Source organism: Natator depressus, chromosome 1, assembly GCF_965152275.1.
Source record: "Natator depressus isolate rNatDep1 chromosome 1, rNatDep2.hap1, whole genome shotgun sequence".
Taxonomy (NCBI): domain Eukaryota; kingdom Metazoa; phylum Chordata; order Testudines; family Cheloniidae; genus Natator; species Natator depressus.
Genome location: NC_134234.1, coordinates 256,763,376 through 256,790,483, shown reverse-complemented (window position 1 = coordinate 256,790,483; position 27,108 = coordinate 256,763,376). Strand labels below are relative to the sequence as shown.

General features: G+C 42.9%; 1 protein-coding gene across 2 annotated transcripts in view; it reads right to left on the bottom strand.

Annotated features, from left to right (window-relative positions):
- Positions 1-27,108, bottom strand: part of TNRC6B (trinucleotide repeat containing adaptor 6B) — a 226,106-nt gene that overhangs the window by 26,945 nt on the left and 172,053 nt on the right. For both annotated transcript variants that reach the window (XM_074941640.1, XM_074941633.1), the window contains 7 exons: positions 23,715-26,042; positions 22,263-22,421; positions 19,383-19,561; positions 18,307-18,381; positions 16,958-17,003; positions 3,867-4,015; positions 2,478-2,648 (listed from right to left, as the gene is read on the bottom strand). In XM_074941640.1, coding sequence (XP_074797741.1) covers positions 2,478-2,648; positions 3,867-4,015; positions 16,958-17,003; positions 18,307-18,381; positions 19,383-19,561; positions 22,263-22,421; positions 23,715-26,042 — 3,107 coding nt within the window. The remainder of the gene's footprint in view (positions 1-2,477; positions 2,649-3,866; positions 4,016-16,957; positions 17,004-18,306; positions 18,382-19,382; positions 19,562-22,262; positions 22,422-23,714; positions 26,043-27,108) is intronic.

The window sequence follows — 27,108 nt, the reverse complement described above, 5'->3', positions numbered from 1 at the left end:
GACTAGGAGGGCCACCTTATTAGGGTCAGAAGGTTGAAGGATGTCTGATTGGACCACGCTGTGTGCCCTGGAGCTCCTCAAGAGGTATCTGTATCTTGGTTGCTACCCTCTGTAACAGCTCCTGATACTGCCTGTGGTCATCAGGCAGGGAAGGGATGATGCCTCATCAGGTGAGGAGGATGACACATCCATTGGGACCAGCATATCCAGCTTGACTTCTTCCTTCACAAACTCCAAAGGATCTGGTTGGTATCAGCTAGCAGAAAAGGGTCAGTGGGATTCTTGCACAAATCTAGGCTATTTGTTATATGGATCCCACGGGGCACAGTAAGGCCAGCAGAAAGGGTCAACTGGTTGAGGGAGTGGGGGCAAGACATAGGGTATCAACAGTCCCCTGGGTGGTCATATCCAAGATAGCTCCAAGGCCTCCTGTGGGCTCTGTCTGGGCATGTTTCCCTTGTGGAGGAGGGTAGAGGGAGCCTCATATGGAGCATCAGGCTCATATGGAGCATTCATTCTGAAAATGTAGGGTCCTGCTCTACTGGAAGCACCAGTGGGGAGAATAGTCCAACTTGTGGATGCAGCATGGGAGGTTCCTCTTCCCCCTCAAGGTGGGTTCTTCGGGTATAGAAACGTCTGTAAGGAGGACTCGGCCCAATAGAAGAGGAGTTTGTGAACAGGGTGGAATGAAAATATCCTCCAGTGACATTACGATGGCCATCCTTCTTGGAGTTTGAGGAGACCTTGACATGGGAACTGACAGATCTGCAGTGTCCAACAGTCTGCTTACTCAGAGGATCCCATATGGGACAACAGTTGCCAATCTTTTGGTCTGTGGGATGAAGCCAGAACTGGTACTGATGGATCATTCTTCCTATGTGCCTTTCCTTCTTTGACAGAAGGTCTGTGTGGACCTAATTCCTTAGGACCTGCATGCGAGGATTCAGCCGACTTTGACCGAGACTGGAAGGGATCCTTTTTCTTAAAGGTAGATCTGGACAGTGATCTGTCCTTATGCCTATGGCCATGTCCCTACTCTTGTGAGAGGGTTTATTGGGCTTAAGTGTTTTGGTGTCTACTCCAGACCTTGTATCCAGAAGAGCAATGCTTGAAATCTGAGACCACTGTATAGGGGGGTCCCCCTAGCTTGGATATGACTAGGGCTTCGTGGTCTACTCCATGAGGGATTTCACAGATGGAGCTCTCAACCATGACAAGTTCGAGGAAGGAAGGAGCACCAGAAGCTGCACTTGGTGGCAATGTGAGCCTCTCCAAGGCACTAAACGCAGCCCTGGTATTCATTGTTGATGGAGAAGGAACGGGGGAAGGAGATAAAGTTCTTTAAGTCCTGGGACTATTGGCATAGTTCTTCTCTACAAGAAGAATAAACTAATTATAAAAACACTAAAACATTAAATCTAAACTTACTAAAAACTATTTACAATATGTATTTACAGGTGCTTAAGTACAGGAAAATCATAGCTGCAGACACAGAGAATTCCAACTCAGATGATCTGACAATAAGAATGAATGGAACTGCAGAGGCATTGGGCCACACCACCCTTTATGCCCTCAGTTTGGAGAATGAGGAAAACAACTGCGCGCTGCGGACCAGCAGACAGTACTTGCTACAAATTGCTGGTCTCGGGGCCTGGAGTACATGTGCACCCATGTGTGGAATACACACAGAGACCAGCACTCGAAGAACAAAAATTCAGTTTTTGTTGTTTTTTTTAAAGAATATTTTTCATTTTTCAAAAATTTTCATGGAAAATACTTACCATTTTCTGACCAGCTTTACTAATAATTAATAGTACATCACCAGATGTACTAAAAAGAATTCAAAATTATGTCTAATTCCATTTCTGAGCAGATTTCTGGAGATTTACCCACATTCTCTGGGTTATGTCCTGAACACACACAAACACAAATCTCTCATGGTACATTAAAATACTAGTGTTCTCATTACTCCATTTTATAGCATGCCTGCAACCTATCCTGCCACAATAACGCATAAATTAACTGCCTACAACTATTTTATCCAGGTACAGCAAGCATATATTATTTCTTCCCTGGACATGGCCTAATAGTTACTAACTAGGAATCAGTCTCCTATCCTTTTATTCTTGCTGAGTCTTTTTAGAAAAATAACTAACTCCTTTAAACATATTTCCACATATAAGTCACTGTATAAAAAAAGTCCAAGACAAATTTGGAGCAAACCACTCTTAAAATGAAAGACTAGGAGATCATCCTGTGTTGCAGGCAAGAAGAAGCCAACAAAAAACAAAATAAATATATACTGGACAATAGGAAGGAAGGTAGATTATTGATGGGTTAGCATATCTGAAACCTACGTTAATATACGTTATACTGTGTAGTCAGTGATCAATAAATCTTGTAAGAAAACCAGCTGACCAGAATTAAGCCTACGTTGCAGCCACGCAGTAATAAATCTGAGAAGGTGGCCTCCTTACTTGTCTAGCAGCGAAGTTTTGGGGGTTGAGCCCTGAGCCGATTGCCCCAAGGCTGACATTAGGTAGTGTGGAACCAGAGGGAGACAACTTGTAGCTGGGAGAAGGGGAGAAGGGAGAGCAAGGAGCCTCATCCCCAAGGCACCCATCTTGATTGGAGAAAGGCAAAGTCAGCTGAAGCAGTAGTTAGCCAATCAGCAGGAGTTGGTTAGTGAAGCAACAGAATGCAAAAGGAGAGAAAGGAGGACTGTGAGTGATCAGGAATAAGCATAGGTAGTTTGTAACAATAATTACAAGGGCAAACTTCTGATTCAATTTAACTGCTGGCATTTGGAGATTTTTGGTTAAGGAGCCACAGTCAGCAATTTCTGTAGAGGTGAAGGTATTTTTAAAAAACCTCTTAGATGCATAGAAAAATTCTTCCTTTACTAATTTTGTCCTTCTCAGATAGGGATTATTTCCATTAAAGCAGCAGATACAGCTAGAATGAGTTCCTATTATTTACTTCTGTTTGCACACACCAATTTGTGTCCACAGTATGCACCTCTGCAAATGGTGTTCGTTAATTAGACCAGCAGAGGAAGTTCATAAAGCTGGTGTTTGGCCTGTTACCCCAAAATGTAGTAGTTTAAAAATATGCATTTTAAAAAAATAAGTTTATTGGACAGAGAACGCCCACAACATTTTACCTGTTTCACATTTTATTGAATCAAACGAACTGCATTTAAAATAAACATTTTGAATCCAGGGACCCTCTGCAAATCATAATTTAGATTTCAAATATTAATTGCTTTAAAAAGGTTGACAGTGCCCATTTAAAATAGGTAAAGATATGAAAGAGATGGTACTGCAACAGATGTAGGGAAACCAACAGTAAATGGACAAACACAGCACATGATACAGTCTAATCTAGAAAGAATGCTTCAGATAACTTGCAGACATGAAAGCAGAAAGAAAGAGTCTTGGAAAATTGTGATTGTCTATATATTTAGATTTAAACTTAGTTTTAGAGTGTAGAAGTACAGTCAGTAGCCAAACAGAAACAAGAACCATTATGATGCCCTCTTCACTGAACTTTGTTGGCACCTGTTCAAAATGGACTTCTCCCTCCTCAGCAAAAGAGTGGAGTAGTATTCAGAAATAATCTTTCTTCAGAACTGTACTTATTACTCTCAGGACTACTCTAATATATCCATACGTATCTTTAACCCAGCTCAATTTTTCATCTACGTTCGCTCTACATATGCATGTCTATCTTACCTTATTTCATGTACTATTACATTCTCTTCCATTATTTTGGATGTTTATTACCCCCCCAAAGGAGTATATAGAAATTGGGACCTTATGTGAATGCAGTGGTGGATTTCATTTAACCATACAGATTGATCTCACCTTCTCGAAATAAGGCCCACTATCTGTGGTTCCCATGTCTTTGGAATTAGGTGGACGGAACCCAGATCGATCCTTTCTCATTATATCATTAAAATCCCCAAGGTTCATGGCTCGTTTGTCCACATCAAACTTCTTATCTGGGAGACCACCTATAAGACGGAAGGAAGAGGGTGAAATATCAGTGCCAACAACCACAATCATACCTGTTCTTTCCAACAGATTCACAGCTAAAAATGGATTGAAAATACCTCTGAAGGCTGAAAAACAGTATGGCCAAGGATTTATTTTATAACGTAGCATTACGCTCCTGGTAAAAGATGCTGAAAAAAGTCAAGGATTATGTTTTATTGTAAGATTAAACAAGCCAATTTGCTTTAAAAACAATAAAGTATTTTGTACAAATTTTTTTGTACAAACATATGCAGTGGCAGTGAACAAGGCAAAGAGATCCTCCTCTACAAGTATAGCATCAGGGAAGTTTTCCAGTTCATAAAATCAACTAAGTTATAACCCTCAAATTGTCTCCTCTCCATCACAGATCTAGCCACAACCTGCTATGACGAACTCTCCACTACTTTATGAAAAAATGGAGTAAATCTGATACATCTCTTTATCTTCAAGGATACACACGCCACAGCAAAATGTAGCATAAACTTAGCCACTTTGTCACAATCGTGCTTAGTAGCAGAGAGCTTCCAAAACCATTATCTGGAAACTTAAGCAAGCTAGATGCATGCCCATCATGAACAATCAAAATAATGGGAATCTATTGCTCGTAGCTGAAAAATTGTTAATACCTTCTTCAGAGAGGGCGCTCAACTAGCCATTCTGAAACATGCTATTGTCTAGCCTGTTCTCAAAAAGCCACACTCAGTGCCAGCTTCATTCACTGCTGTTCAGTCACTAACCACTGATTCATAGGCAAAGTTGCTGAGAAGGTAATAATGAACTGTCCCCAGTTACACACAGCCTCTGCTGCCAACCTAGATACATCACAATCTGATCTGAGATTGGTGCATAACTGGTTGGAAAACCATTCCCAGAGAGTAGTTATCAGTAGTTAACAGTCAAGCTGGAAGCGTATATCAAGTGGGGTCCCGCAGGGATTAGTTCTAGGTCCGGTTCTGTTCTATATCTTCATCAATGATTTAGATAGTGGCATACAGAGTACAGTTAAAGTTTGCAGACGATACCAAGCTGGGAGAAATTGCAAATGCTTTGGAGGATAGGATTAAAATTAGGGCTCTCAAGTTATTAAAAAAAATTAACCATGATTAATTGCGCTGTTAAACAATAATAGAATATCTTTTACTTAATTTTTTTAATGTTTTCTACATTTTCAAATAAACACAGAATACGAAGTGTATAGTGCTCACTTTATATTTATTTTTTATTACAAATATTTGCACTGCAAAAAACAAAAGCCGTATTTTTCAATTCACCTAATACAAGTACTGTAGTGCAAGCTCTATCATGGAAGTTGAACTTACAAATGTAGAATTATGAACAAAAAATAACTGCATTCAAAAATAAAAATAGAACAATGTAAAACTTTAGAGCCTACAAGTCCACTCAGTGCTACTTCTTGTTCAGCCAATTGCTCAGACAAACAAGTTTGTTTACATCTGCAGAAGATAATGCAGCCTGCTTCTTGTTTATAATGTCACTAGAAAGTGAAAACAGGTGTTTGCATGGCACTTTTGTAACTGGCGTTGCAAGGTATTTACGTGCCAGATATACTAAAACATTCGTATGCCCCTTCAAGCTTCGGCCACCAATCCAGAGGACATGCTTCCATTCTGATGACACTCATTAAAAAAATAATGCATTAATTAAATTTGTGACTGAACTCCTTGGGGAAGAACTGTATGTCTTCTGCTAGGTTTTACCAGCATTCTGCCATATATTTCATGTTATAGCAGTCTCGCATGATGACCCAGCACATGTTGTTCATTTTAAGAACACTTTCACTGCAGATTTGACAAAACACAAAGAGGGTATCAATGTGAGATTTCTAAAAATAGCTACAGCACTTGACCCAAAGTTTAAGAATCTGAAGTGCCTTCCAAAATCTGAGAGGGATGAGGTGTGTGGAGCATGCTTTCAGAAATACGAAAAGAGCAACACTCGGATGCGGAAACTACAGAATCCAAACCACCAAAAAAGCAAATCAACCTTCTGCTAGCGGGCCTCTGACTCAGATGATGAAAATGAACATGCATCAGTCCGTAGTGTTTGGATCGTTATTGAGCAGAATCCATCATCAGCATGGACGCATGTCCTCTGGAATAGCGACTGAAGCCTGACGGGACATATGAATCTTTAGCGCATGTGTCATGTAAATAACTTGAGACTCCAGCTACAACAGTGCCATGTGAATGTCTGGTCTCACTTTCAGGTAACGTAAACAAGAAGCAGACAGCATTATCTCCTGCAAATAAACTTGTTTGTCTGAGCGATTGACTGAACAAGAAGTAGGACTGAGTGGACTTGTAGGCTCTAAAGTTTTACAATGTTTTGTTTTGGAGTGCAGTTATGTAACAAAAAATTTACATTTCTAAGTGGCACTTACACAATGAAGAGATTGCATTACAGTACCTGTGTGAAGTGAATTGAAAAATACTAATCCTGTTATTTTTACAGTGAAAATATTTGTAATAAAAATAATATAAAGTGAGCACTGTACACTTGGTATTCTCTATTTTAATTAAAATAAATATATTTGAAAATGTAGAAAAACATCCAAAATATTTAATAAATTTCAACCAGTAGTCTATTGTTTAACAGTGCGAATAAAACTGCGATTAATGACTATCAAATTTTTTAAATCGCGATAAATTTTTTTTTGAGTTAATTGAGATTAATCGACAGCCCAAAAGGATTTGGACAAACTGGAGAAATGGTCTGAAGTAAATAGGAGGAAATTCAAAAAGGATAAATGCAAAGTACTCCACTTAGGAAGGAACCATCAGTTACACACAAAGAAAATGGGAAATGACTGCCTCAGAAGGAGTACTGCAGAAAGGGATCTGGGGGTTTTAGTGAATCACAAGCTAAATGAGTCAACAGTGTAACACTGTTGCAAAAAAATCAAATATGATTCTGGAATTTATTAGCAGGAGTATTGTAAGCAAGACACAAGTAGTAGTTTTTCCATTCTACTCTGCGCCGATTAGGCCTCAACTGGAGTACTGAGGTTGTGAAATCTCCATCACTGAAGATTTTTAAGAGCAAACACCTTTATAATACTTTGTCCTGCCATGAGTGCCGGGGGACTGGACCAGATGACCTCTCGAGGTCCCTTCCAGTCCTACAATTCTATGATTCTAACAGAAATAACGATTACTTTACCTTACACTAACTGTGGTTCTTCAAGATGCTCTGTTCACATGGATCTCACTGTAGGTGCCCCAAGCATGCCGGATTAGATTCTTTTGGTTAGCAGCGTTCACTGGGGCTGCACAGGCACCTAATATGCCCTTGAGCCCCACTTCCAAGGGCACGAAGAGTAGGGAGGCCCCAACCACCATTCAGTTTGTTCACCAACATAGAATTCCCAAGGCTAACAGACTCTGCATTAGTGGGGAAGGAGGGCGCGTTGTGGGATCTGTGTGGACAACACATCTTGAGGAACCACAGTTACTACATGTAAAGTAACTGTTCTTTCTTTCTTAAATATTTGTGAACATGGATCCCACTCTAGGGGTATGTCTACACTTTCCATGGATCGACACTGCAGCGATCGATCCACCGGGGGTCAATTTAGCGGGTCTAGTGAAGACCCAGTAAATTGATGGCAGAACGCTTTCCTGTTGACTCTGGTACTCCACCAGAACGAGAAGCTTAAGGTAAATCAATGGGAGAGTGTCTTCCGTCAACCCAGCACGGTGTAGACACCACAATAAGTCGACCCAAGCTACGTTGAATCCAGTGACATTATTCAAGTAGCTGGAGTTGCATAACTTAGGTCGACTTAACCCCGTAGTGTAGACCTGCCCTAGGTGACTGGTGAACAAGTTGTCTCTCTAAGGTGGTGAGTGCCAGGAATCCTATTTAAGTAAGTATTGGTAGACTTCCCTGACAAACTGTGCATCAGATCGAGAAGCAGACACTAGAGAACAATGGCTTGTAAAGCTATGTACAGAGCTCCAAGTAGCAGCCCTATAGATTTCAAGTATAGACATGCCTCTTAATAAAGGCCAAAGAGGATGCCGGAGCTCTAGTAGAATGTGCCTTGATGAGATAGTGATTTTAACTTACTCAGTTCCATAAGAAATTCTAATGCAGTCTAACACTCATTTTGAGTCTCTGTTCTGAAACAGCCTGTCATTTGAATTAATTATCAAAAGCTACAAATAGTCTTGGTGATTTGCTGAATGATTTTCTTGTGTTGAGGCAATACAAGATAGTTCTTAAAAACGTCGAAAATGTGGAGCTCAGCCTCTGCAAGGGATGAGTGAGATCTTGGAAAGAACACTTGTAAGTGAACAAACTGATTTAAGTAAAAGTCCAGGACCACTTTAGGCAGAAATTTAGGATGACAATGAAGGGTAACTATCTTTATGGAAGGCAGCATAAGGTGGTCCTGATATCAGTGCTTGGATTTCTCTGACTCTGTCAGCAGAGGTAACAGCCACCAAGAATGCCCTCTTAATAGACAAATGATACACAGAGCAGAAATGATACAGGTTCAAATAGAGACTCCATCAGAGATATGAAGACTATATTTAAGTCTCAGGGAAGGGAAAATATCTTTAACAAGTGAAAAAATGTGCTTTAGTCCCTTAAAAATTCTGACGACTGTAGGCTTGGGGACAAAAAAAATCTTATGTTCCTGTACTGGAGGATGGTAGACAGATATTGCTGCTAGGTGAACTTTAACAGAACTATTAAAGAAATCTGAATGTTTCAGTGATAACAGGTAATCTAGATGACAGGAACAGATGCCTCCACAGGGTGAAAGTTATGGTAAAAAAAAGTCTATATTGAAACACATTTCCACTTGGTCCCATAAGTAAGCCTTGTTGAACGTTTTCGACTTTGAATCAGAACATTCTGTACCTCAGAAGACTCTCAAGCAGTCTCTAGGGGGAGGGGTCAGAGTTCACCAAGCCACAGACTGTAGCACTGCTCTGCCAAATGCAGCATCGTCTCTAGCCTGCCGTGTGATGGGGTAGTGCGATGTAAAGGTGCAACTAGACGACCACATTGCTGCCCTGCAGATGTCTTGAATAGGAACCCGTGCCAGGAACGCTGCAGATGAAGCTTGCGCTCTTATCGAGTGTGCTGTTAATGCTGGGGCCGGTATCTTTGCTAGGTCATAGCACACCCTGATACAAGCCATGATCCATGAAGAGAATCTTTGGGACAACACCGGGAGCCCCTTCATTTGCTCCGTAATCACAATGAAGAGCTGCGTCAATTTCTGAAGTGGCTTTGTCTGCTCAATGTAAAAGGCGAACACTCATCTGACATCAAGGGAATGGAGCATCTGTTCTCTGAGTTATTAGCATGCGGCTTAGGGAAGAACACTAGAAGAAAAATGTCCTGATTTGTGTGAAATTGTGAAACCACCTTTAGGAGGAAAGCTGGATATGGTGGCAGCTGCACCTTGTTTTTATAAAGCACAGTATAAGGGGGCTCAGGAGTCAGGGCCTTGAGCTCAGACACCCTCCTGGCTGATGTTATAGCCACAAGGGATGCCACCTTCCAAGAAACGTAAAGTAGAGAGCAGGTTGATAGGGGCTGGAAGGGAGGGCCCATCAGCCTCCAGAGCACCAGGTTGAGATCCCATGGTGAAATCGTCTGCCTCAGTTGAGGGTACAGTCTATCTAGCCCTTCAAGGAAGCGGCCAACCAAGGAGTTACTGAATACTGACCATCCCGCTGAGCCAGGATGGAAAGCCGAAATAGTGGCCAGGTGCATCTTTATTGACGGTAAATAAAGGCCCTGCTGTTTTAGGTGAAGTAAATAGTCCAGGATGAAAAGAATTGATGACCATAACAGAGGAATGCCCTTCTGCAGTGACCAAATCGAGAACCTCTTCCACCTAGCCAGATAAGTGGCCCGAGTGGATGGCTTTCTGCTGCCTAGGAGAACTTCCCTGAGTGTGAACATGCAAGCTCAAGTGGGTTTAGCCATGGAGTTTCCATGCCATGAGGTGGAGAGACTAGAGTGGGATGCTGGAGGCGGCCATGATCCTGCGCGATCAAGTCTGGGACCAGGGGCAGAGTTATAGGCATGTCCATTGACAGGTCTAGAAGCGTGGTGAACCAGTGCTGACATGGCAATGCTTGTGCTATCAAGATTATTGATGGTTCCTCTCATCGGACCTTCAGCAGGACTTTGTGAATGAGCAGGAAGGACAGGAATGCATATGAAGGGAGGAGAAAGGCATCCATGAGCAAGCCTGGGCTGTGGCTCAGGAAGGAACAGAACTGCTGACACTTCCTGTTGCACTGTCTCATGAACAGGTCTACCGAGAGAAATCCCCAGTTCTGGAAAATGTTCATCGCAACATCCGGGTGGAGGGACCACTCGTGGCCATGAAAGGACCTGCTGAGGTGATCGGCCAGTTCATTCTGCAGCCCGGAACGTATGATGCATGAAAGTGTATGGACTGGGAGATGAAAGTCGTCTCACAGCTTGAGGGCTTCCTGACACAAGGGAGAGGAGCGAGCACCACCCGTCTGTTTATATAAAACATTGCTGTGGTATTGTCTGTCAATACAGATACATATCTGCCCTGCTGATGGGTTTGAAACATCTGGCAAGCGAGGCAAATTGCACGCAGCTCCCTGATGTTGATGTGCGGCGAAAGTTCTGCCTGGGACCAAAGACCTTGGGTCCTGAGTCTTCCTAGGTGCGCCCCCCATTCCCTTGTCGATGCATCTGTGACTAGGGACAGTGATGGTTGAGGCCTGGAGAAGGGTATTCCCACACATACTGCTTGTGGGTCGAGCCGCCACCGGAGGGACTCAAAAACAGGAGGAATGAATGTGACCAATTTGTCTAGGTGGTCTCGGTTTGGCCAGTATACCCAGGCTAGCCAAGCCTGAAAGGGACAGAGCCGCACCTGGCATGCTGTACCACGTATGTGCAAGCAGCCATATGTCAGAGCAGTTTCAAGCAATTTCGTGCCATAGTAGTGGGGAATCTTCTGAGATCCTCTATGATGGCGTCCATGTCGAGGAAACGAGATTCCAGGAGGAATGCCCTGGCCTGACTGGAATCCAGGAGAGCTCCGCTGAACTCTATCCTTTGAGTGGGTGTTATGTTTGACTTTGCTACGTTCAAAATGAGGTCAAGCCTGTGGAATGTCATCCACACCAGGCTCACATGGTTCTCCACTTGGGACCGGGAGCAGTCCTTTATTAGTCAGTCGTCTAGGTATGGGAATACTTGCATTTGCTGCTTCCGCAGGAAGTCTGCCATGACCTCCAGACACTTGGTGAACACCCAAGGGGCAGCCGAGAGGTCAAAGGGGAGGACCGTAAACTGATAGTGGGTGTTGCTGACCATGAAATGAAGGAACTGTCTGTAGAACGGGATTATGGACATGTGAAAGTATGTGTCCTTCAAGTAGAGGGTGGCGTAACAGTTCCCTGGATCCAGGGAGGGAATAATGGAAGCCAGAGAGACCATGTGGAACTTTAACTTTTTCATGAATCTATTTAGGTTTCGCAGGTCTAAAATAGGCCTGAGCCCAGCCTTGACCTTTGGGATTGTGGAATACCAAAGGTCAAGGTTTGTAAGAGCGTTTGCACCTCCTGCACTAGAAGTTGCTCATGAGAAGGGTCCCTGAAGAGGGACTGGGAGAGTGGATGGGAAGACGGGAGGGAACAGAATTGAAGACAATAGCCCAATTCTACCGTGCTCAAGACCCATTGGGTCTGAGGTGATTTGAGTCCAGGCCTGGTAGAAAGGGCATAGACAATTCAAAAAGGAAAGAGAAGGATCTGGGATTTGAAATAATGCATCACCCTGGGAGCATCTTCAAAAGATTGGTTTGGAGACTGAGGGCTGCTTCATGCACCTTGGCCCTGGTTAGAGGAGGACTGAGAGGGCCTCGGTCTATTACTTCTGCCCTGCTTCCTGCTATAGTCCTGCCTAGGAGAAGCTGAACAGAAGCAATGCACGGGTTGTGGCTTAAAAGGCTTTCTTTGAGGGGCCAGTGTATGAAGCCCCACGGACTTCAGCGTTTCCCACAAGTCTTTCAGGCTGTGGAGCCTAGCGTCTGTTTGCTCCAAGAAGAGTCCTGAACAGTCAAAAGGCAAGTCCTGGATAGTGTTTTGGACTTCGTTTGGGAGTCCCGACACTTGAAGCCATGAGCTGCATCTCACAGCTATCACTGTTGCCACAGTCCAAGTTGCTAAGGCCACTGAGTCCAGGGAGGCCTGCAAGGAATTTCTCGCAACTACCTTGCCTTCCTCCAGGATAGCTGCAAACTCCGAGCAGGAGTCCACCGGAAGCAGTTCCTGAAACTTGGACAGCATATTCCAGGAATTATAGCTATAGCGGCTAAGGACTGCCTGTTGGTTGGGAATGTGAAGCTGAAGCTCCCCGACAGAATACACTTTCCTAAAGAAGAGATCCAGCTTCTTTGCCTCTTTGGATTTAGGAGTCGGCCCCGGTTGTCCCTGCCTTTCTTTCTGGTTGGCTGCTTCCACCACCAGAGTACCCAGTTGAGGATGAGTAAAGTAGTACTCATACTCCTTGAAGGGCCCAAAATATTTCCTCTCTACCCCTTTTGCCGGGGGGGGGGGGGAGGAGGGGGAAGGGAGGCAGGGTGTTTGCCACAACACCTTAGTGGTGTTAGATAGTCTTAATGAGGAACAAAGGCACCCTTAAAGGACCTTCAGGGACCAGAATGTCAACCATAGGGTCAGTCTCCTCCAAGACCTCCTCCGCCTGCATGCTTAAGTTTTGAGCCACCCTCCTGAGCAACTCTTGGTGTGCCCTGTTGTCCATGGCAGACAATGTGGTGGAAGCGCTCACCACCTCTTCATCTGGGGAGGAGGAGGAAGATGCCCATAGGGGGCACCGGGTCTTCCTACCCCTCTGGTTCACGGGGATCCCCTTGCATCTAAACACCCTGTGCAGTGCCGGGAGTGGTGCTGGTTCCTGGGCCTTCTCCCGTCTCAGTACTGGCCCCACTGGATCATTATCTCATCTGCCAAGGAAAGACAGTCTCCCATCAGACTCCTCTGAGCAAAATATACTCTCAATAGCACAAGCGCTCCATCAAGATCTTTATCTTGCATTATCTATTATGCTAGTGTGGTAAACCCCTGCTCACTCTCTTTTTACCAGAAAGTATTGATTTTCTCAAGCTCTACTTAAAGGATGAGCAAGACTCAACTTCACTGACACACTCCTTTTTCTGGAACTGGGTCAGGAGTTCCTCTGAGTTCTCTTCAGTGCAATAGATAGGTTGGACCCTGGCTACTGTGATGAGATAGAGTATTCCCTTTGGTACATGGACCTGTTTTGCAATGAGATTATACTCTTATTCCCACGAACTTCATGGAGTCTCTGTTCAAAAAGTGGGCAGACTTCTTTGTTCCATATGTCTGTGAAGGTGCTGTTTATTATAATCATTACTTTAGGCTAGAGAGTTAGTGAGATACAGGCCTAATGGCTCCATAAGCCATATTTAGTACAATGTGCTCTTATCTGCATCCTTTCCATAATGCCTGTCCAAAGAGGTCCTCTGATTTCCATCTCTTTCAGGCCACTAGCCTGTTTGAATTTCTCTATGTACCATTCATATCCAAGAAGTCAGGCCCCATATTTTAGATGTCCAGAGGGAAGTAAGTTTATATGTGACCAGACCTGTCCAGAAGTTCCCAGACCTTTGGGGCATACTGGGGTGAGATCAGGGGTCCGGCCAGTGCTGCCCTAAAGCTGCGAAAATGACGGTTTCATGACTTATGACTTTGGAGTTTGACCATCTGGAGTTGTCAGTGTACTCAGGTATAAGGCAACTTCCACAGCATGCCTTCATGCTGTCATTTTTATAGAATGTTGTGTGGCTGCTACTTACTGTGTTTACATAGAGTTTTTTTAGCCCATCCTCCTCAAGCTTGTAGAGCTTGCTAAACTCTTGCAAGTAGGAATATGCAAAGGCCAGTTTAAGAATTGGAATTATTTGAGATAAGTCTTTGCGTATTCTCCCTTCCTGACTCCGCCTTCCACATTTCTTTTGGAGACATAAATTTAGGACTTCCCAAATTAGTAGAAGAAACTATGAATGTGGTTGAGGCCACTCCCATTTTTATATCGTCAGAACCCTCCATGAAGGGCATGGCAATAGGCCCCAATGGACATGGGTGATGAGAAGATTCTAGAAACTTACAGCATAGGTGCTGTGATCTCACAAGTATGAATATTCAGAGGCTTATTGCAAAGCAGCCAAATTACTGATAAGTAACCTTCATCTCCTCTCTTATTTCTAGATTCACTGTTGGGTTTTTTTAGAAAAGGAAGACTCCCTGACACAGTTGGCTAGATCACAGGTTCTCAAACTGTGGTCCGCGGACCACTGGTGGTCTGCGAGCTCCATTCGGGTAGTCCGTGGAAAGTTCCCTCTAAGGTGCGCACCTGGGTGGCCGCACACAAGAGAATGAAGGGCCACCCACCTAATTAGTGGAGCCGTGCAGGTGTGGCTCCACTAATTAGGTGCCTGGACCCTGGAGAAGATGCACATGTAAGGTGAGGTGGTGGCCTTGGGGAAAATAGGGGGTAGACAGGAGGGGGCAGGGAGGTGAGAAGAGAGGGTGGGGGGAATCTCGGACATGCAGGGCTGCAGTGGCCAGAGAAAGAGGCGACTTTCCCCAGCTCCAGGGCTATGGCTGCCAGGGAGAGACGGCACTTCTTCCCAGCCTAAGCTCTGTGGCGGGGGAGAGACACCCCCCTTCCTTCCCAGCCCCAGCTTGGGGGCTGCCACAGCAGAGGAGAGAGGGAGAGACCCCCACTCCTTCCCAGCCCCAGCTCGGGCACTGCTGCGGCAGGGGAAAAGATGGAGACCCCCCCCCATCCTACCCAGCCCCAGCTTGGGGGCTGCCGTGGCAGGGGAGAGAGGACACATCCATCACATTAGAAAGGTAAGACTACTGATATTAAACTATCAGTTGTGTGCTTTTATTTGTAGAAGAAAGTTAATTATTATTAAGGTTTTTTTATATAGCACTCTTATCCAAAGCGCTTTACAATAGTTAGCTAACAGTACAAACAACATTTGGAAAGATCATTAAGTGGTCCGCTGAGAACCTCAGTAATTTTCAAGTGGACTGCGAAAAAAAAAGTTTGAGAACCACTGGGCTAGATCAAAACCCTCTATGGCAATGAGCATAATACAGTACTGTGGTGTCTGTTAGAATCTGAACAGGTTTGGATTTGATCAAAGGGAGAAAAATTTGTATGCCAGACAGACAGTTCTCCACTCTACTACATTAATGTGGAGGTCATTCACTGTAGAGTTGAAGAGGTTGGATATCAAGGTGAGTACCCCAGTTAACCATCAAGGACTTCTTCTGATGGGTATGTTCTTTCTTTGCCTTTCATAGTAAAGCATATCTTAAATGTCCTGACCCACATCTCCTCAGCTGTTCACAGTGTAAAAATGGGGGTGGAGTCATGCACCACTTTTGGAGATCCAGGGACCTCAGTGCCAGTCATGCTGGGCACAGAACCACTTTGGTAAATGATTCTTCAGTTGATGGTGTGAAGTCCTCAGCACTGGAATCTGCTGACTTGGATGGACCCAGTGACCAGAACTACTTTGGCACATGGTTCTCTAGAGCCAAGGGGTGTTGGTTCTCTGGCACTGGACTTGGTTGAGCAGGAAGGATGCAAGGAGCTTGGTGCCATTTACGATAGGCATAGAGCCACTATGGTGAGCTGATCTCCAGTATCAATACTGGACATGTACAATGCCAGCCTTAGTCAACTGACCCTGAAGAGCTTCCTTTGTCAGCAGGCGGATGAGGCGGGCCACCTGCTTTTGTGGGTTCAGAGCATGCTCATGCTATCAGAGCCTCTTCCTCCTCTTCCCCACCCCAAGAAAAGCTGACTAACATACTGACCATCTAACTGGAAACAAAAACAGACTCCAAAGTATCAACAAAAAACAAACAAACGAACTATGAAGGGAAGTGCTGAGGACACAGTGTGCGATACAAGCTTGCTGTAAGTACGGTGGTTAGGAGGAACTGAACGGGCCACTCCCTCTTCTATACCTTTGTAACCTTTGAGAATGGAAACGAGAGGGATGTGAGTGGCTTTAATGGACACTAGTCACCAGAAGATTCCAGAAGCTCGTGGTGCAGGCACCTCAATCCCACAAGTGTGAATACGCAGAGGCCACTTGGAGAAGAACAATGCATTTAAGTAGATATTCAACTTGGAAATTAGGAAAGCATTTCTGGTGACAAAGTCAATCATCTAGTCTAGTGAAACAGTCTGCTTAACAAGGAAGTTATGGCAAATTAGGACGCAATCAACTGAGATTAGATAAAATTGACACAGAAACCTAGACCAGATAATCCAAGAGACCACTTCCAACTATCATTTATGATGACACCCCTCACACAGTATGACCCATTTAAAGATCCTTGATGTTTGTGGTCAGGCCATCAAGGGTGATAAATCTATTCCTATTCAGAAGCAGCTCAACTGCATTAAAGTACAATAAAGAGACTTTCTTTTCCCCCATATCAGTCCTAAGGAACTGGTAACTGGGATGTCCTAATGCCAACAGCTAGCAGACTTCCCTTTTCCACCTAGCAAAGTCATGTGACAAGGGATGCTCCACCTTCTGGAAGCAACAAAACTGAGCACTACATCAATTTTTTTTTTTTTTAAGCACCCCTCCATTCTATGCAGATATTCCCCAGCTCAGTGTGTCTCATCAGCAGCAGCTGCATTATCTGTATAAATCCTGCAGCCAATAAGTTGGATGCTGCTGCTCTATCCTGCTATTAAAGAACAGAGCTCATAAATAATGAAATGTGCCCCTTCCTAAAGATAAGCATGTCACACACATAATATCAGCCATCATGCCAAATGCATTTTAATGAAGTTATACGCACCTACAGACAAGTCCATCTTACTGCCTTGAGTGTCCTCAGTTTGACTCTGAAAGAAGAGCAAAAAAAGACACTGGTCTGACTCCTCAGCAAAGTTCGAGAACACGGCAGAAAACAGCCTTCATTAAAGATGTGTATTGGAAATGTGGAAGGGTGTGCCAGCATGAATGAAAGTAATGTCCTAAACTATATCAAAGAAAAACAATCCTGATGCAACCTTGAACACACCTAATCCCGGCTGTATTTGGTGTTAAATTTCCTAAAATTCCACTAGACACATGAACTCATCATGCCACAGACAGAGAGAGATGTCTGAACAGCTGCTCTGAGAAATGAACCTCTGTCCTCATGTCAAGGGATCAAATTATGAGAGTAGCAGCCAGAACGATAGCTCTTCTCGTGACTTGTCAAGTCATCAAATCTTAAAATGTGCTGCCAAATTATTCTTCTGTTGGCAGTCTGGGACAGGGTGTTCCCATAACTTTAAGAGGCAGCATGATCTAGTGGACTGAATTTGAGACTGCGTGCCAAGAGCTCCTAGATTCTAATCCCAGCTCTGCCAGCGACATTTTGCTTGGCCTCAGACATGTCACAGCACCTTTGCACCACAATTTCCCCAATTCTATAATGAGAATAAATAGCTACTTCACAGGATACATTAGTTAATGGTGTACAGTGTTTTGAAAAATGCAAAGCTCTCCATTAAGTGGTGTGTCTGGGATTCTTGAACATTTTCATAGGTGAACCATATTTTCACCGAAAAGAAGGCATCACAGATCTCTGCACCTTCCCACTGACAATGATGCAGCATTTGTCTTACAGCTCCACCTAGAGGCCCCGTTACTGGGGCTGTATCTATTTTAGGTGCTGTACTACACATAAAAGTCCCTGTTCCAAAGAGCTTACACTCTAAATAGACAAGACAAAGGGTGGGATAAAGAAAACATCCCCTTTTTACAGACAGGGAACTGAGGTACTGTGATATTGTCTTGCCCAAATTCACACAAGTCTGTGGCAGAGCCAGAAATTAAGCCCACATGTCCACAGTTCTAGTCCAGCACCTTAAGCACAAGACCATCCATTGTTTGCAAATGAATTGCAACCCCACATCTGTGGCAACCATGAAATCCACTTGGATTTTTGAAGTATTTTAGTTTCCAGAAAGAAATATTCTGACTAGTAAGTGGAGTTTGAAATAGCCACCAACTATCGGTATTGGAATAAAAGATGGGAATGAAAATGCAATTAGTTAATAAACACTGGCTGGTGAATATCTGAATTTAGAATTTTGCTTACTACACAAATATCAGTGCTTCTCAATTGGATTATGACATTTTTAAAAAGCCACTTACTAGCAATCCCATGTTTGAAAACTGTTTGGATAAAGGGTTCATCCACGAATCACTATTTCCTCCTTTTAATGAACACTAAAAAACAAGAAAAGATATGTAATTAAACAGATTCCTTATCTCTCCTCCATTTTCATACTTCCTTTTATGTAGAGGTCTCTGCTTTGCTTCCTTTCAGAAGCTTCCTCTCAATCAGCATTGTGCTGAATTCAATTGGCTTTCAATTTGGTCCTGTTGTGATTTGTGAATGATCAAAAACAAAACTGAAAGCAGAAATTGGCAACATAACACTTAAAAAAAAAAGGTGAAAAGGAAAGTTTACAGATAATTGCTTTTGTGGTTAGGATAAAAAATGAAATGTCTTTAAAAAAACAAGCAAGAAATAGAGATTGAAATGAAAGGGAATCAATTTGTCCAAAGCAGGAACTGAGAAATCCATACAACACCACAATAAGACTGTTTTGTTTTGCACCTTATCTTAGCCCAGGAGCAGCCAAAGCCCAGCCCCTGGCTATAGGTAGTCTTCTTAATCTTAACACAGTACTCAACACTACAACAGAACATCTCACATGCTCTATCCTCTGCAGAGCAGTTAGATCAGTGTTGCAGCCAAGTGCAGAGTCATTTACTTCTGTTTGCTGCCACAAGTTAATAAGAACAAAGGCGGGAACCCAAAATCAAGCAGAAATAAGAGAGTGTGTTACTACCAGAAGTGAGAATGGAATCAGAACTTCAACAGGCTGTGTAAGGAGAGGCAGCAGCAGCCTAATGTAGCGTGATGTGTCACCCAAAGAGCGATAACCCTTGGACACTTGTTACTCAGTCTCATTCTGTAATGGCTCTGCGGCACCCATGCCACAATGTTTCTGGCAATCTCTGTTGGAGTTACAAGTCTTAATAGCCATATTTCATAAAAACAAGAGTGTGTCACATCACACACGACTGCAACTGCACTTCTACAGATGAATTCTCCACTACAATAGTTCTTGTTTATAAAAGGGAAGTCCACAACGTATTAGTTATATCTGCTTTCAAGAGTATATGGCCGTTACAGATCATTCAGGCACGAGGTTTCTTACCTTAATTTGTGGTTTCTTTCCTCCTTGTCCCCAGTTTGTTGAGTTGTGGGAGGAACTGCTTCCTTGAGAGCCTGCTGTGTTCCAGACTCCTCCTTCCTCCTCCTCTTCCCAGCTTGAATGACGTGTTCCTGTTACTGGTCCATCATTCTCTACCCAGCCATCTTGCATAGATTTGGAACCTTCAAGGAAAAAAAGTATATATATACACACACAGATATAACTATATATATTTCAAAAGTGAGCCAATACAACTCCTAACAGACAAATTTTATGACATTCTATGGCAAGATCAGTGAGATGTTTAGTACACAACTGCTGTTATTAATCTAAAAAAACCCCAAAACTTTCCTTCATTTTATTCTAATGCAGAAAACTGCACAAAGCACAACACCTAAAAGATTTATTAGTGCGGAGTAGTGTGCTATATTTTTCAAGTATTTTGTATTGTAAGATCACTTTAGCTTCAAACATATCAAATGCCTTTGACTTTAAATTTACAGGGGAAATGTCCCTTCTCTCAATAAAGAAACTGACCTCCTAAAAGGAGCTCATAATTTCCAGTGTAGAGGAAAGGATTCCAGAGGTTCTCTTAAATTAATGTAATTGAGGAATTTAGTCCATCTGGTTAACCTATATCAAAATCCGATTTTCAGTGCAAATTTTTTTCCTTCAAAGTCCTTAACACTCTATTAGAAAAAACCCCCAGTATTAAAACCTTCATCACATTTCTCTATCAAACTACTAGTATGTTGAGCTTTAAGCATGGTTGACAATAGAACTCTGTTCTGGAAAATTCAGATTTAATTCTCAGACACTGGTCAGAAATCTGATATGTTGAAAACTTTCCATACAGAAATACACCATGCATCTTCACACTGTTTGTATTTTTACTAGGATCCGATATAAAACTACTGGCATTCTCCTTATGAACTCTTAGAAATGTAGGATCAGTTTCTGTTCAGATTAAGAAGTGAGCAGAATAATCTGGGAGAGGTACCTTAAGTATTGCTCATGTTTCAACATATGCGCACCAAAGTAACAAAACGCGAAAACAAGAGGTTAATGTCTTGGTTCACTCTAGTGACATGTTGGTGTTGCCATTTAAACAAAGGGTTGCATTGCTACTCAAATGCTACAACCATTTCATCTTACAAAACCAGAGAAAGCAGTTCCTTCCCCAGCTAGGCTGTCTTCCTACCTCCTATTCCCTCCTATGCCAGCTGGCCTACCCAGCCGTATAACTGCAGTTACTTCTGCCCAGCCAACATGTTTCTCAACCCCTACCTTGTCTGCTGACCAACACTTCCTTCCCACTACTACTCCACTCATCATGCTGCTCCTCCCTTGCCTTGCTACTCCACCTACCTACCTATCTTCCCAAAATTGGTTTTCCATCATCTTTCTCCTGCTTAAGCCTTGAATTGTCTGGGGGGGCGGGGGGGTTAATGCATATTGTGGCTGAAAATTTGAATACACAAATCAGGAAACTCGAAAGGTAATGTTCCCATAGCAAGAATAACTGCTATACTGAAAATATATACAATAATATTTTTTATTCCTATGTATAAAGTTAAACAAGTAACTTAACATACACAGTAAACTATTCAGGTGAGATCACTGTTGTGGGAACTTTTCCTTTTAAATGTCTTGATCTGTGTATCTGAATTCACACTCTAAACGATGCCCTATAAAAGTACCCAGTCAATGAACCAGCCCAGGCACAAAATCTACTTCCCAACATCTTTAATCATGGTGCTGATTTTCAATGTGTGTTTGTGTGTGTGAGTGTGCATTATATATATGTACCTTGTTATACAAGCACGAAAAAAGTGTGTGTACACACACACACGCCTTACTTGCCCACCTAATAAGAGTTACTTGCTTTGAGAAAAATTTTGCAATGCAGTATTCACTTTGTTTGTTTGCTTTTAACTCCCTGCCCCACACATACTTTTTCCCCTTAAAAATACACTACCTGTGCTGGTAGAAAGGATTTCCACAAAATCCTATATATGTGCAATCATATAACAGTCATTCTAACTTCAAAATTACCAAAATCATGTTTTTCAGAAGTTCAGCAGGACTTCATTCACTGGTGAATAATGGACAGATATCTAAGTAAACAACTGAAAAGGCTAGTCATTTGGATTGAGCACAAAAAAGCTTTGAATTATTTGAAAAGATGCAAAAACTTTTTCATGCTTATATAACAAAGTCTGTACCTATTTTGCTCTAGTTTTCAATCAATCAATCAATCAATCTTTGGGCATGTGAAGACTGAGCCCCAACAATAATTCCCAGAAAATTACAAGCAAGTGAAAACAGGGAGTTAAAAAAGCAGCCTTCTCAGCCTTAAAATATAGCTTTTACTAGCCATAAAGCTAGAATGAGAAAAAACTTGTTGCTGCAGTGTATAGACCTTCTGCCTATATAACCATGATCTACAACAGAGAGATTTTGGCTAAGGATAAACTGCAAGTTCATAATTCTGATATTACAAGAGAAGGGGATTTATCTTGGAAGCTAGTTCCCTACTATGAAGTATTTGGGTATGTGGCATGGGGAGGAGGTCCTTTTGAGAAAGAAAAAGCAACTAATTCACCTGGTTGAGACACCCAAATGTCGTATCAATAATAAGATCAAAGCTGTTCATATACCTATACTGTAAACTAAGATTCCGTCTTGCTTTCGGTAGTTTTTAGTCATTTGTAAGCACTTTTACTTAACCACCACCATCAGCACCTTAGAAACCATTTAGTGTCTCTTCTGGTCCTCACCGGGAGGGGATGCACTACATATGCATGTGAACCACATACAGAAGTCAGATACTAAAATCTATAGCATCATTATAAAAATGGCTGATTACTGGCCTATACTCACTAGGTTTCATGGTATTCGGGGCGTTGGAAGGTGCATTCCCCCAGCCTGTTGTCGATGCTCCTGTATCATCTATTTCACCCCACCCGGGACTGGTTTCATTTGGCTCACCCCAGGCAGACGTACCATTATCTGGAGCAGGTGGTGTGCTTTTGCTCCAGACTGCACAAAGAAGAGAGTTTTCATTATGGACAGTTTACGAACTGTTCACTGACATTCAGCACAGCAGCACCAAAAAACCTACTGCTTCTGCTTTTCTGGTGTAGCTCATGCTATTAAAAAGCATAAACTGGGATTACTCAGCTGCAAACACTACACCCAGAGCAGGGACCTGACTCTCAGTTCTAGGAATGAAAAGGAAGAGGACCTTCACTTTAGAAATGCTATGAAAAACAATATTACTATAGTATCAAGTTAGATGTGAAGCCTATCCCTGATGCTAACTTACTCAGATAACTTTTCCCATGACCAGTTATTAGTACCAGGCTGTACGGAAGTTTAATATACTGAAGAACAGGGATAAATTTAAGTGCACATCAAAAAATAAATATCCTTTAAAGTGTGACATGGTCAGAAAAATTACTATGTAAAAATGGTACCTTATCATTCTACTCTCTGTATTCTAACTCTTAGCTGCTTACTTTAGAAGCAAAAAAAAAAAAAAAAAAAAAAATTACTATTTTTTATTCTTGATGGCACAGGACAGCTATGGGAGAGTAAAACGGGTTATAATCTGTCTCACATATGATCTCGATTATTAACTAAATTCTAAATGCAGAGCACAATCGTGTTTTAAGTTGAATACATGCAATTTCTCTGAAGACAATGGGGTTTTACAGATATAAATGAGGGCAGAATTTGGCCTGCAAAATCTTTTACTGGTAATGATGCACAAACTAATAAGAACACATCTTGCCTCTCAGAGCTTAGGTGGAGTTTGCAGGCTAGTTAGCTAAAGAAAACATCCTTTTACTTGTAAAACGGAGCAATGTTCAGATGGAAGTCATTAAAGTACAATAATGGTTACACTCAGTGGTTCCATTTTTACAGTCACTTTTCTGAACAGAACTGTTGATAAGTTATCAACATGCACAAGCCAAATACTCAAATGAGAGTTTAATTTTGCTAATGGGGTAAAACTAGCTATGGATTTGGAGGTTGCATACTCAACATTTGTTTAGACCAATGGTTTTCAAACTTCCGTATTGGTGACCCCTTTCACACAGCAAGCCTGAGTGTGCCCCCCCCTTCATGAATTAAAAACACATTTTTACATTTAACACTATTATAAATGATGGACATGAAGCAGGGTTTGGGGATGGAGGCTGACATCTCACAACCCCCCCCACATAACAATCTCATGACTCCAAGGGGTCACGACTCCCAGTTTGAGAACCCCTGGTTTAGACATTTAGTCTCTCATACTCTACTGAAGAGAAGGAAGCAAAACGGTACCTGATGCTGTTGATTTGCTAGTCATTGGAGTAGGCAGGCTTTGTTCTCGTGGAGCCTGTCCCCCTTGCGAGTTCTTGTCCCACAGGTTCACATTCTTGTAGTTGTAACTGCTAGGGTCTCCCCATGCTGAAGTGCCATCATCAATATCCATTTTCCGACTGATCGACTGTGGAGACGGTTCTTCCCAGCCACTGGGTTCCTCATCCTTGGGGGCAGCTGGCTGTGGCCCACTGTTCCAGTTTGGATTTGGAGGTCGCCCATTACTTGGAGGTGGTGGTGGTGGAGGACCCCAGGAGCCAGAAGCCTCCTGCTGCTGCTGGTGCTGCTTATTCCAGGAATTGGACTGTCGACCAGTCTCATTCCATGCTGGCGTTCTTTTACAATCATCCCATCCACCCTTTGAAGCAGCATTTGCATTTGCACCATTACCCCAAGTCCCAATCTCATTTTGCCCACCTTCACCCCAACCCGACACTGGTTTGTTTCCTGCACCTTCCCAGTTACTGTTTTTCGTTTGGTCAACTTCCTCTCCCCAACCGTTCTTTCCTGAAGACCATCCTTGATTAGGTTGCCGTCCACCCCACCCTTGATCCTTGTTGGAATTGTCATTCCAAGAGGAAGAGGTCTTTTCTTCTGGTCTTACTCCTCCCCAGCTAGAAGAATTGTTGTTCTTATAGTCATTCCACCCTCCTGTGTTTTTGGGGTCCTTCCACTCTGTGGGGGTTGAGAGCTCACCCCATCCAGACTTGTTTTGATTGCTTTGGCTGGGTGCATCTCCCCAGCCCCCTGAGTTCTTTGTCTGTGTGGCAGAGCTCTCCCACCCCTCAGTTCCTTTATCTGATTTCCCCTCAGGCCTTGGCATCTCTTCAATATCCCAAACTGTATCTTGCTTAATTTGAGTTTGGCCCCAGCCAGTGTTTGAAAGCACACGGGGGTCCAAATCAGTCCTGCTCAGCAAAGTCTGCAAGACTGCCTGGCAATCAGGATGCGTAGGCCTGTATGATCGGCGTCCAGAATTGTGACTGTCACTACTTCCTGCTTTGTGGTTGCTTCCAGTGCTTTGACCTCCAACCTCACTTCCTGTAGAGCTGGAAGATCTTCCCCAACAGGGAGCCTGGGAATTGCCTTGGTTTTCAGGAAGGGGGTGGCCCTTTTGATTGTCCCATGCTCCAGTGCTAGAATTTGGTTGGTTTGGACCACTCCATTCTCCAATCTTCAGTTCATCAGACCCAGACGGCTGTTTCCATTCTCCCTGAGAGACCCCAGATGTCAATTTGTTCCCTTCACCCCATTTGTTTTCATTTGAGTGCTGAGGGCCAAAGTTCCAAGACCCACCACCCATAGACCTGTTGTTGTTATCCCAAGAATCATTTCTTGACCCATTAGGTTTTTGAACAGAAACTCCTTTCCAGGAGTCCTCTCTATCCTTTCCATTGTTCCCATGGTTTCCAGAATTGCTTTGTCCAGCGGCTGTGTCAGTTCCAGAAGGCCCCCTAGATGTACCCCAAGACCCAACACTCCCAGTCTTTCTTTCTCCAGTGCTTTGTGAAGGGGCATCAGTGCTTCTGGAGGGGTTCCCCAAGCCCATTTCAAAGGGCATTCCCTTATTCTCCATAGGGTTTGGCGAACTTAAGTTCAAGGAGTTAGTGTTTCCATTTTTTGGTCCATCAGTGTTATGTATTTGAGCCTGTTCTCTGCCAGAGACAACAAAGTTAACACCCGCGTTTTCCATCTTTGACTGCTGTTCCCTAGAGGTCTGACCTACTGTGCTAATCTGTGCATTGGCGTTACCATTATCAGACTCCAAAATCCCTTTCCTAGAATTGCCCTCTTGAACCAGTGCTGGCCAGGCAGATGGGTTGCTTTTTGGGTTAAAGTTGCTGAAGCCAGAACTCGGACCTATTCTGTCCTGCCCACTCAAGTTCCTCCAATTTCCTAGTCCATTGTTACTCTCTGCAGCAGGGTTGGAAGATTGAACAGATTTAGCTTTGGGGTCAGACTTCCAGGCCCCAAGATTACATTCGTTCCCAGCACTTCCAGACTGACACTGGCTTCCTTTTCCTTTGTTACTAGTGGTGCTTCCTGGCAGAGTGCTCTTCTCTGAGCCAGGGTTCGAGGCACTGTTGTTATCGGTGGTGTTTTCGGAAGAAGACTCAGCGTCTTTGCTGGCAATACAAGGCCACTCTTCCATGTCAGACCCGTCTACAATCACCTTGTCCCAGACGTGAGTTGGGTTGGCGTTGGTGCCGGTGCCGTTGTTGGAGGCGGCTCCAGAACCCCAAGTGGAATTTGCATAATTTGAAGCAGCAGCACCTCCAATTGTTGAATCTAAAAAGATGAAGGTCATTACTATTGGTTACTATTTATAAGTCCTTTAAAGATTGCATTTCCAGACAACACCAGTTATTGTTTTCATTTATAAGCCTTGTTTTTCAAAGATTTATAAACTCAGCTGATTATAGCAGATTACTACACTGGAAAATGGCACATGAGCTACTCTTATTAAAACATTCAGTGTTCCAGAAAAAAAAAAAATCCTCGCACTCAATTCAATTTTGTAGGCACTTAAAACCTCACTGAGGACTGTTTCCTTTTGCTAACAGCCCTGTTATTCAACTTCAAGCAGTAATTTTTTTAATAATACAAAGGCCACTGCTGATGCAAATTCAGATTCTTTTTTTAAGGCTAGCTTTAAAATTATGGTGTACTGGACAAAATTCAGCACTGACATAAAATAATGGTGCAAATAGGAGTGCGTGTTGTAAAGTAATGCATCTTATACTGGCTTTGCATTCAGTGGCTTTGCCAACCAAGTGTAACTTACAAAAGGAAGGGAAGAAAGGAAAGTGTTCCAGAAAAAGCACCTAACAGGAGGATATAGTATTTAACAAGCCCTCCCTTCATTCCCTCACTTTATCAAACAATCTAAGTTGATTTTCTTGCTGCATACTCCTTTCTTCCCCTCACTGTGCATATTACACTAATTTTGCAATGACACTGAATGCCAAATCAGTGTAAAGTTATATACTTCATTGACACACACACTTGCATTGAATATAGCCCAGAGACATCCATGGGATTTGCATGGGTTTACATCAGCTATAAATCCGATCTACTATAACATTAGACAGTCAATTCCGGCTTCATGATTATCATAAGTACACAAATGTGTTGCTGCTAGTACCATAGTGGTCTGACAGCACTCCGCTGCCTTCCTCGTTGCACTGCCCTATTGACATTATCAGACTAATCTTTAAGGAAATCAACCTTTGGTCCCTGATTTAATGCCATGTTCTCTCTGTCTGGAGCTGCTTGCCATTTTTCTGTCCAATTCTAACCACAGAGCCTTCAAGATGCCCTGCTAAAAATGTTCCCAAGATGACTATATTCTCCA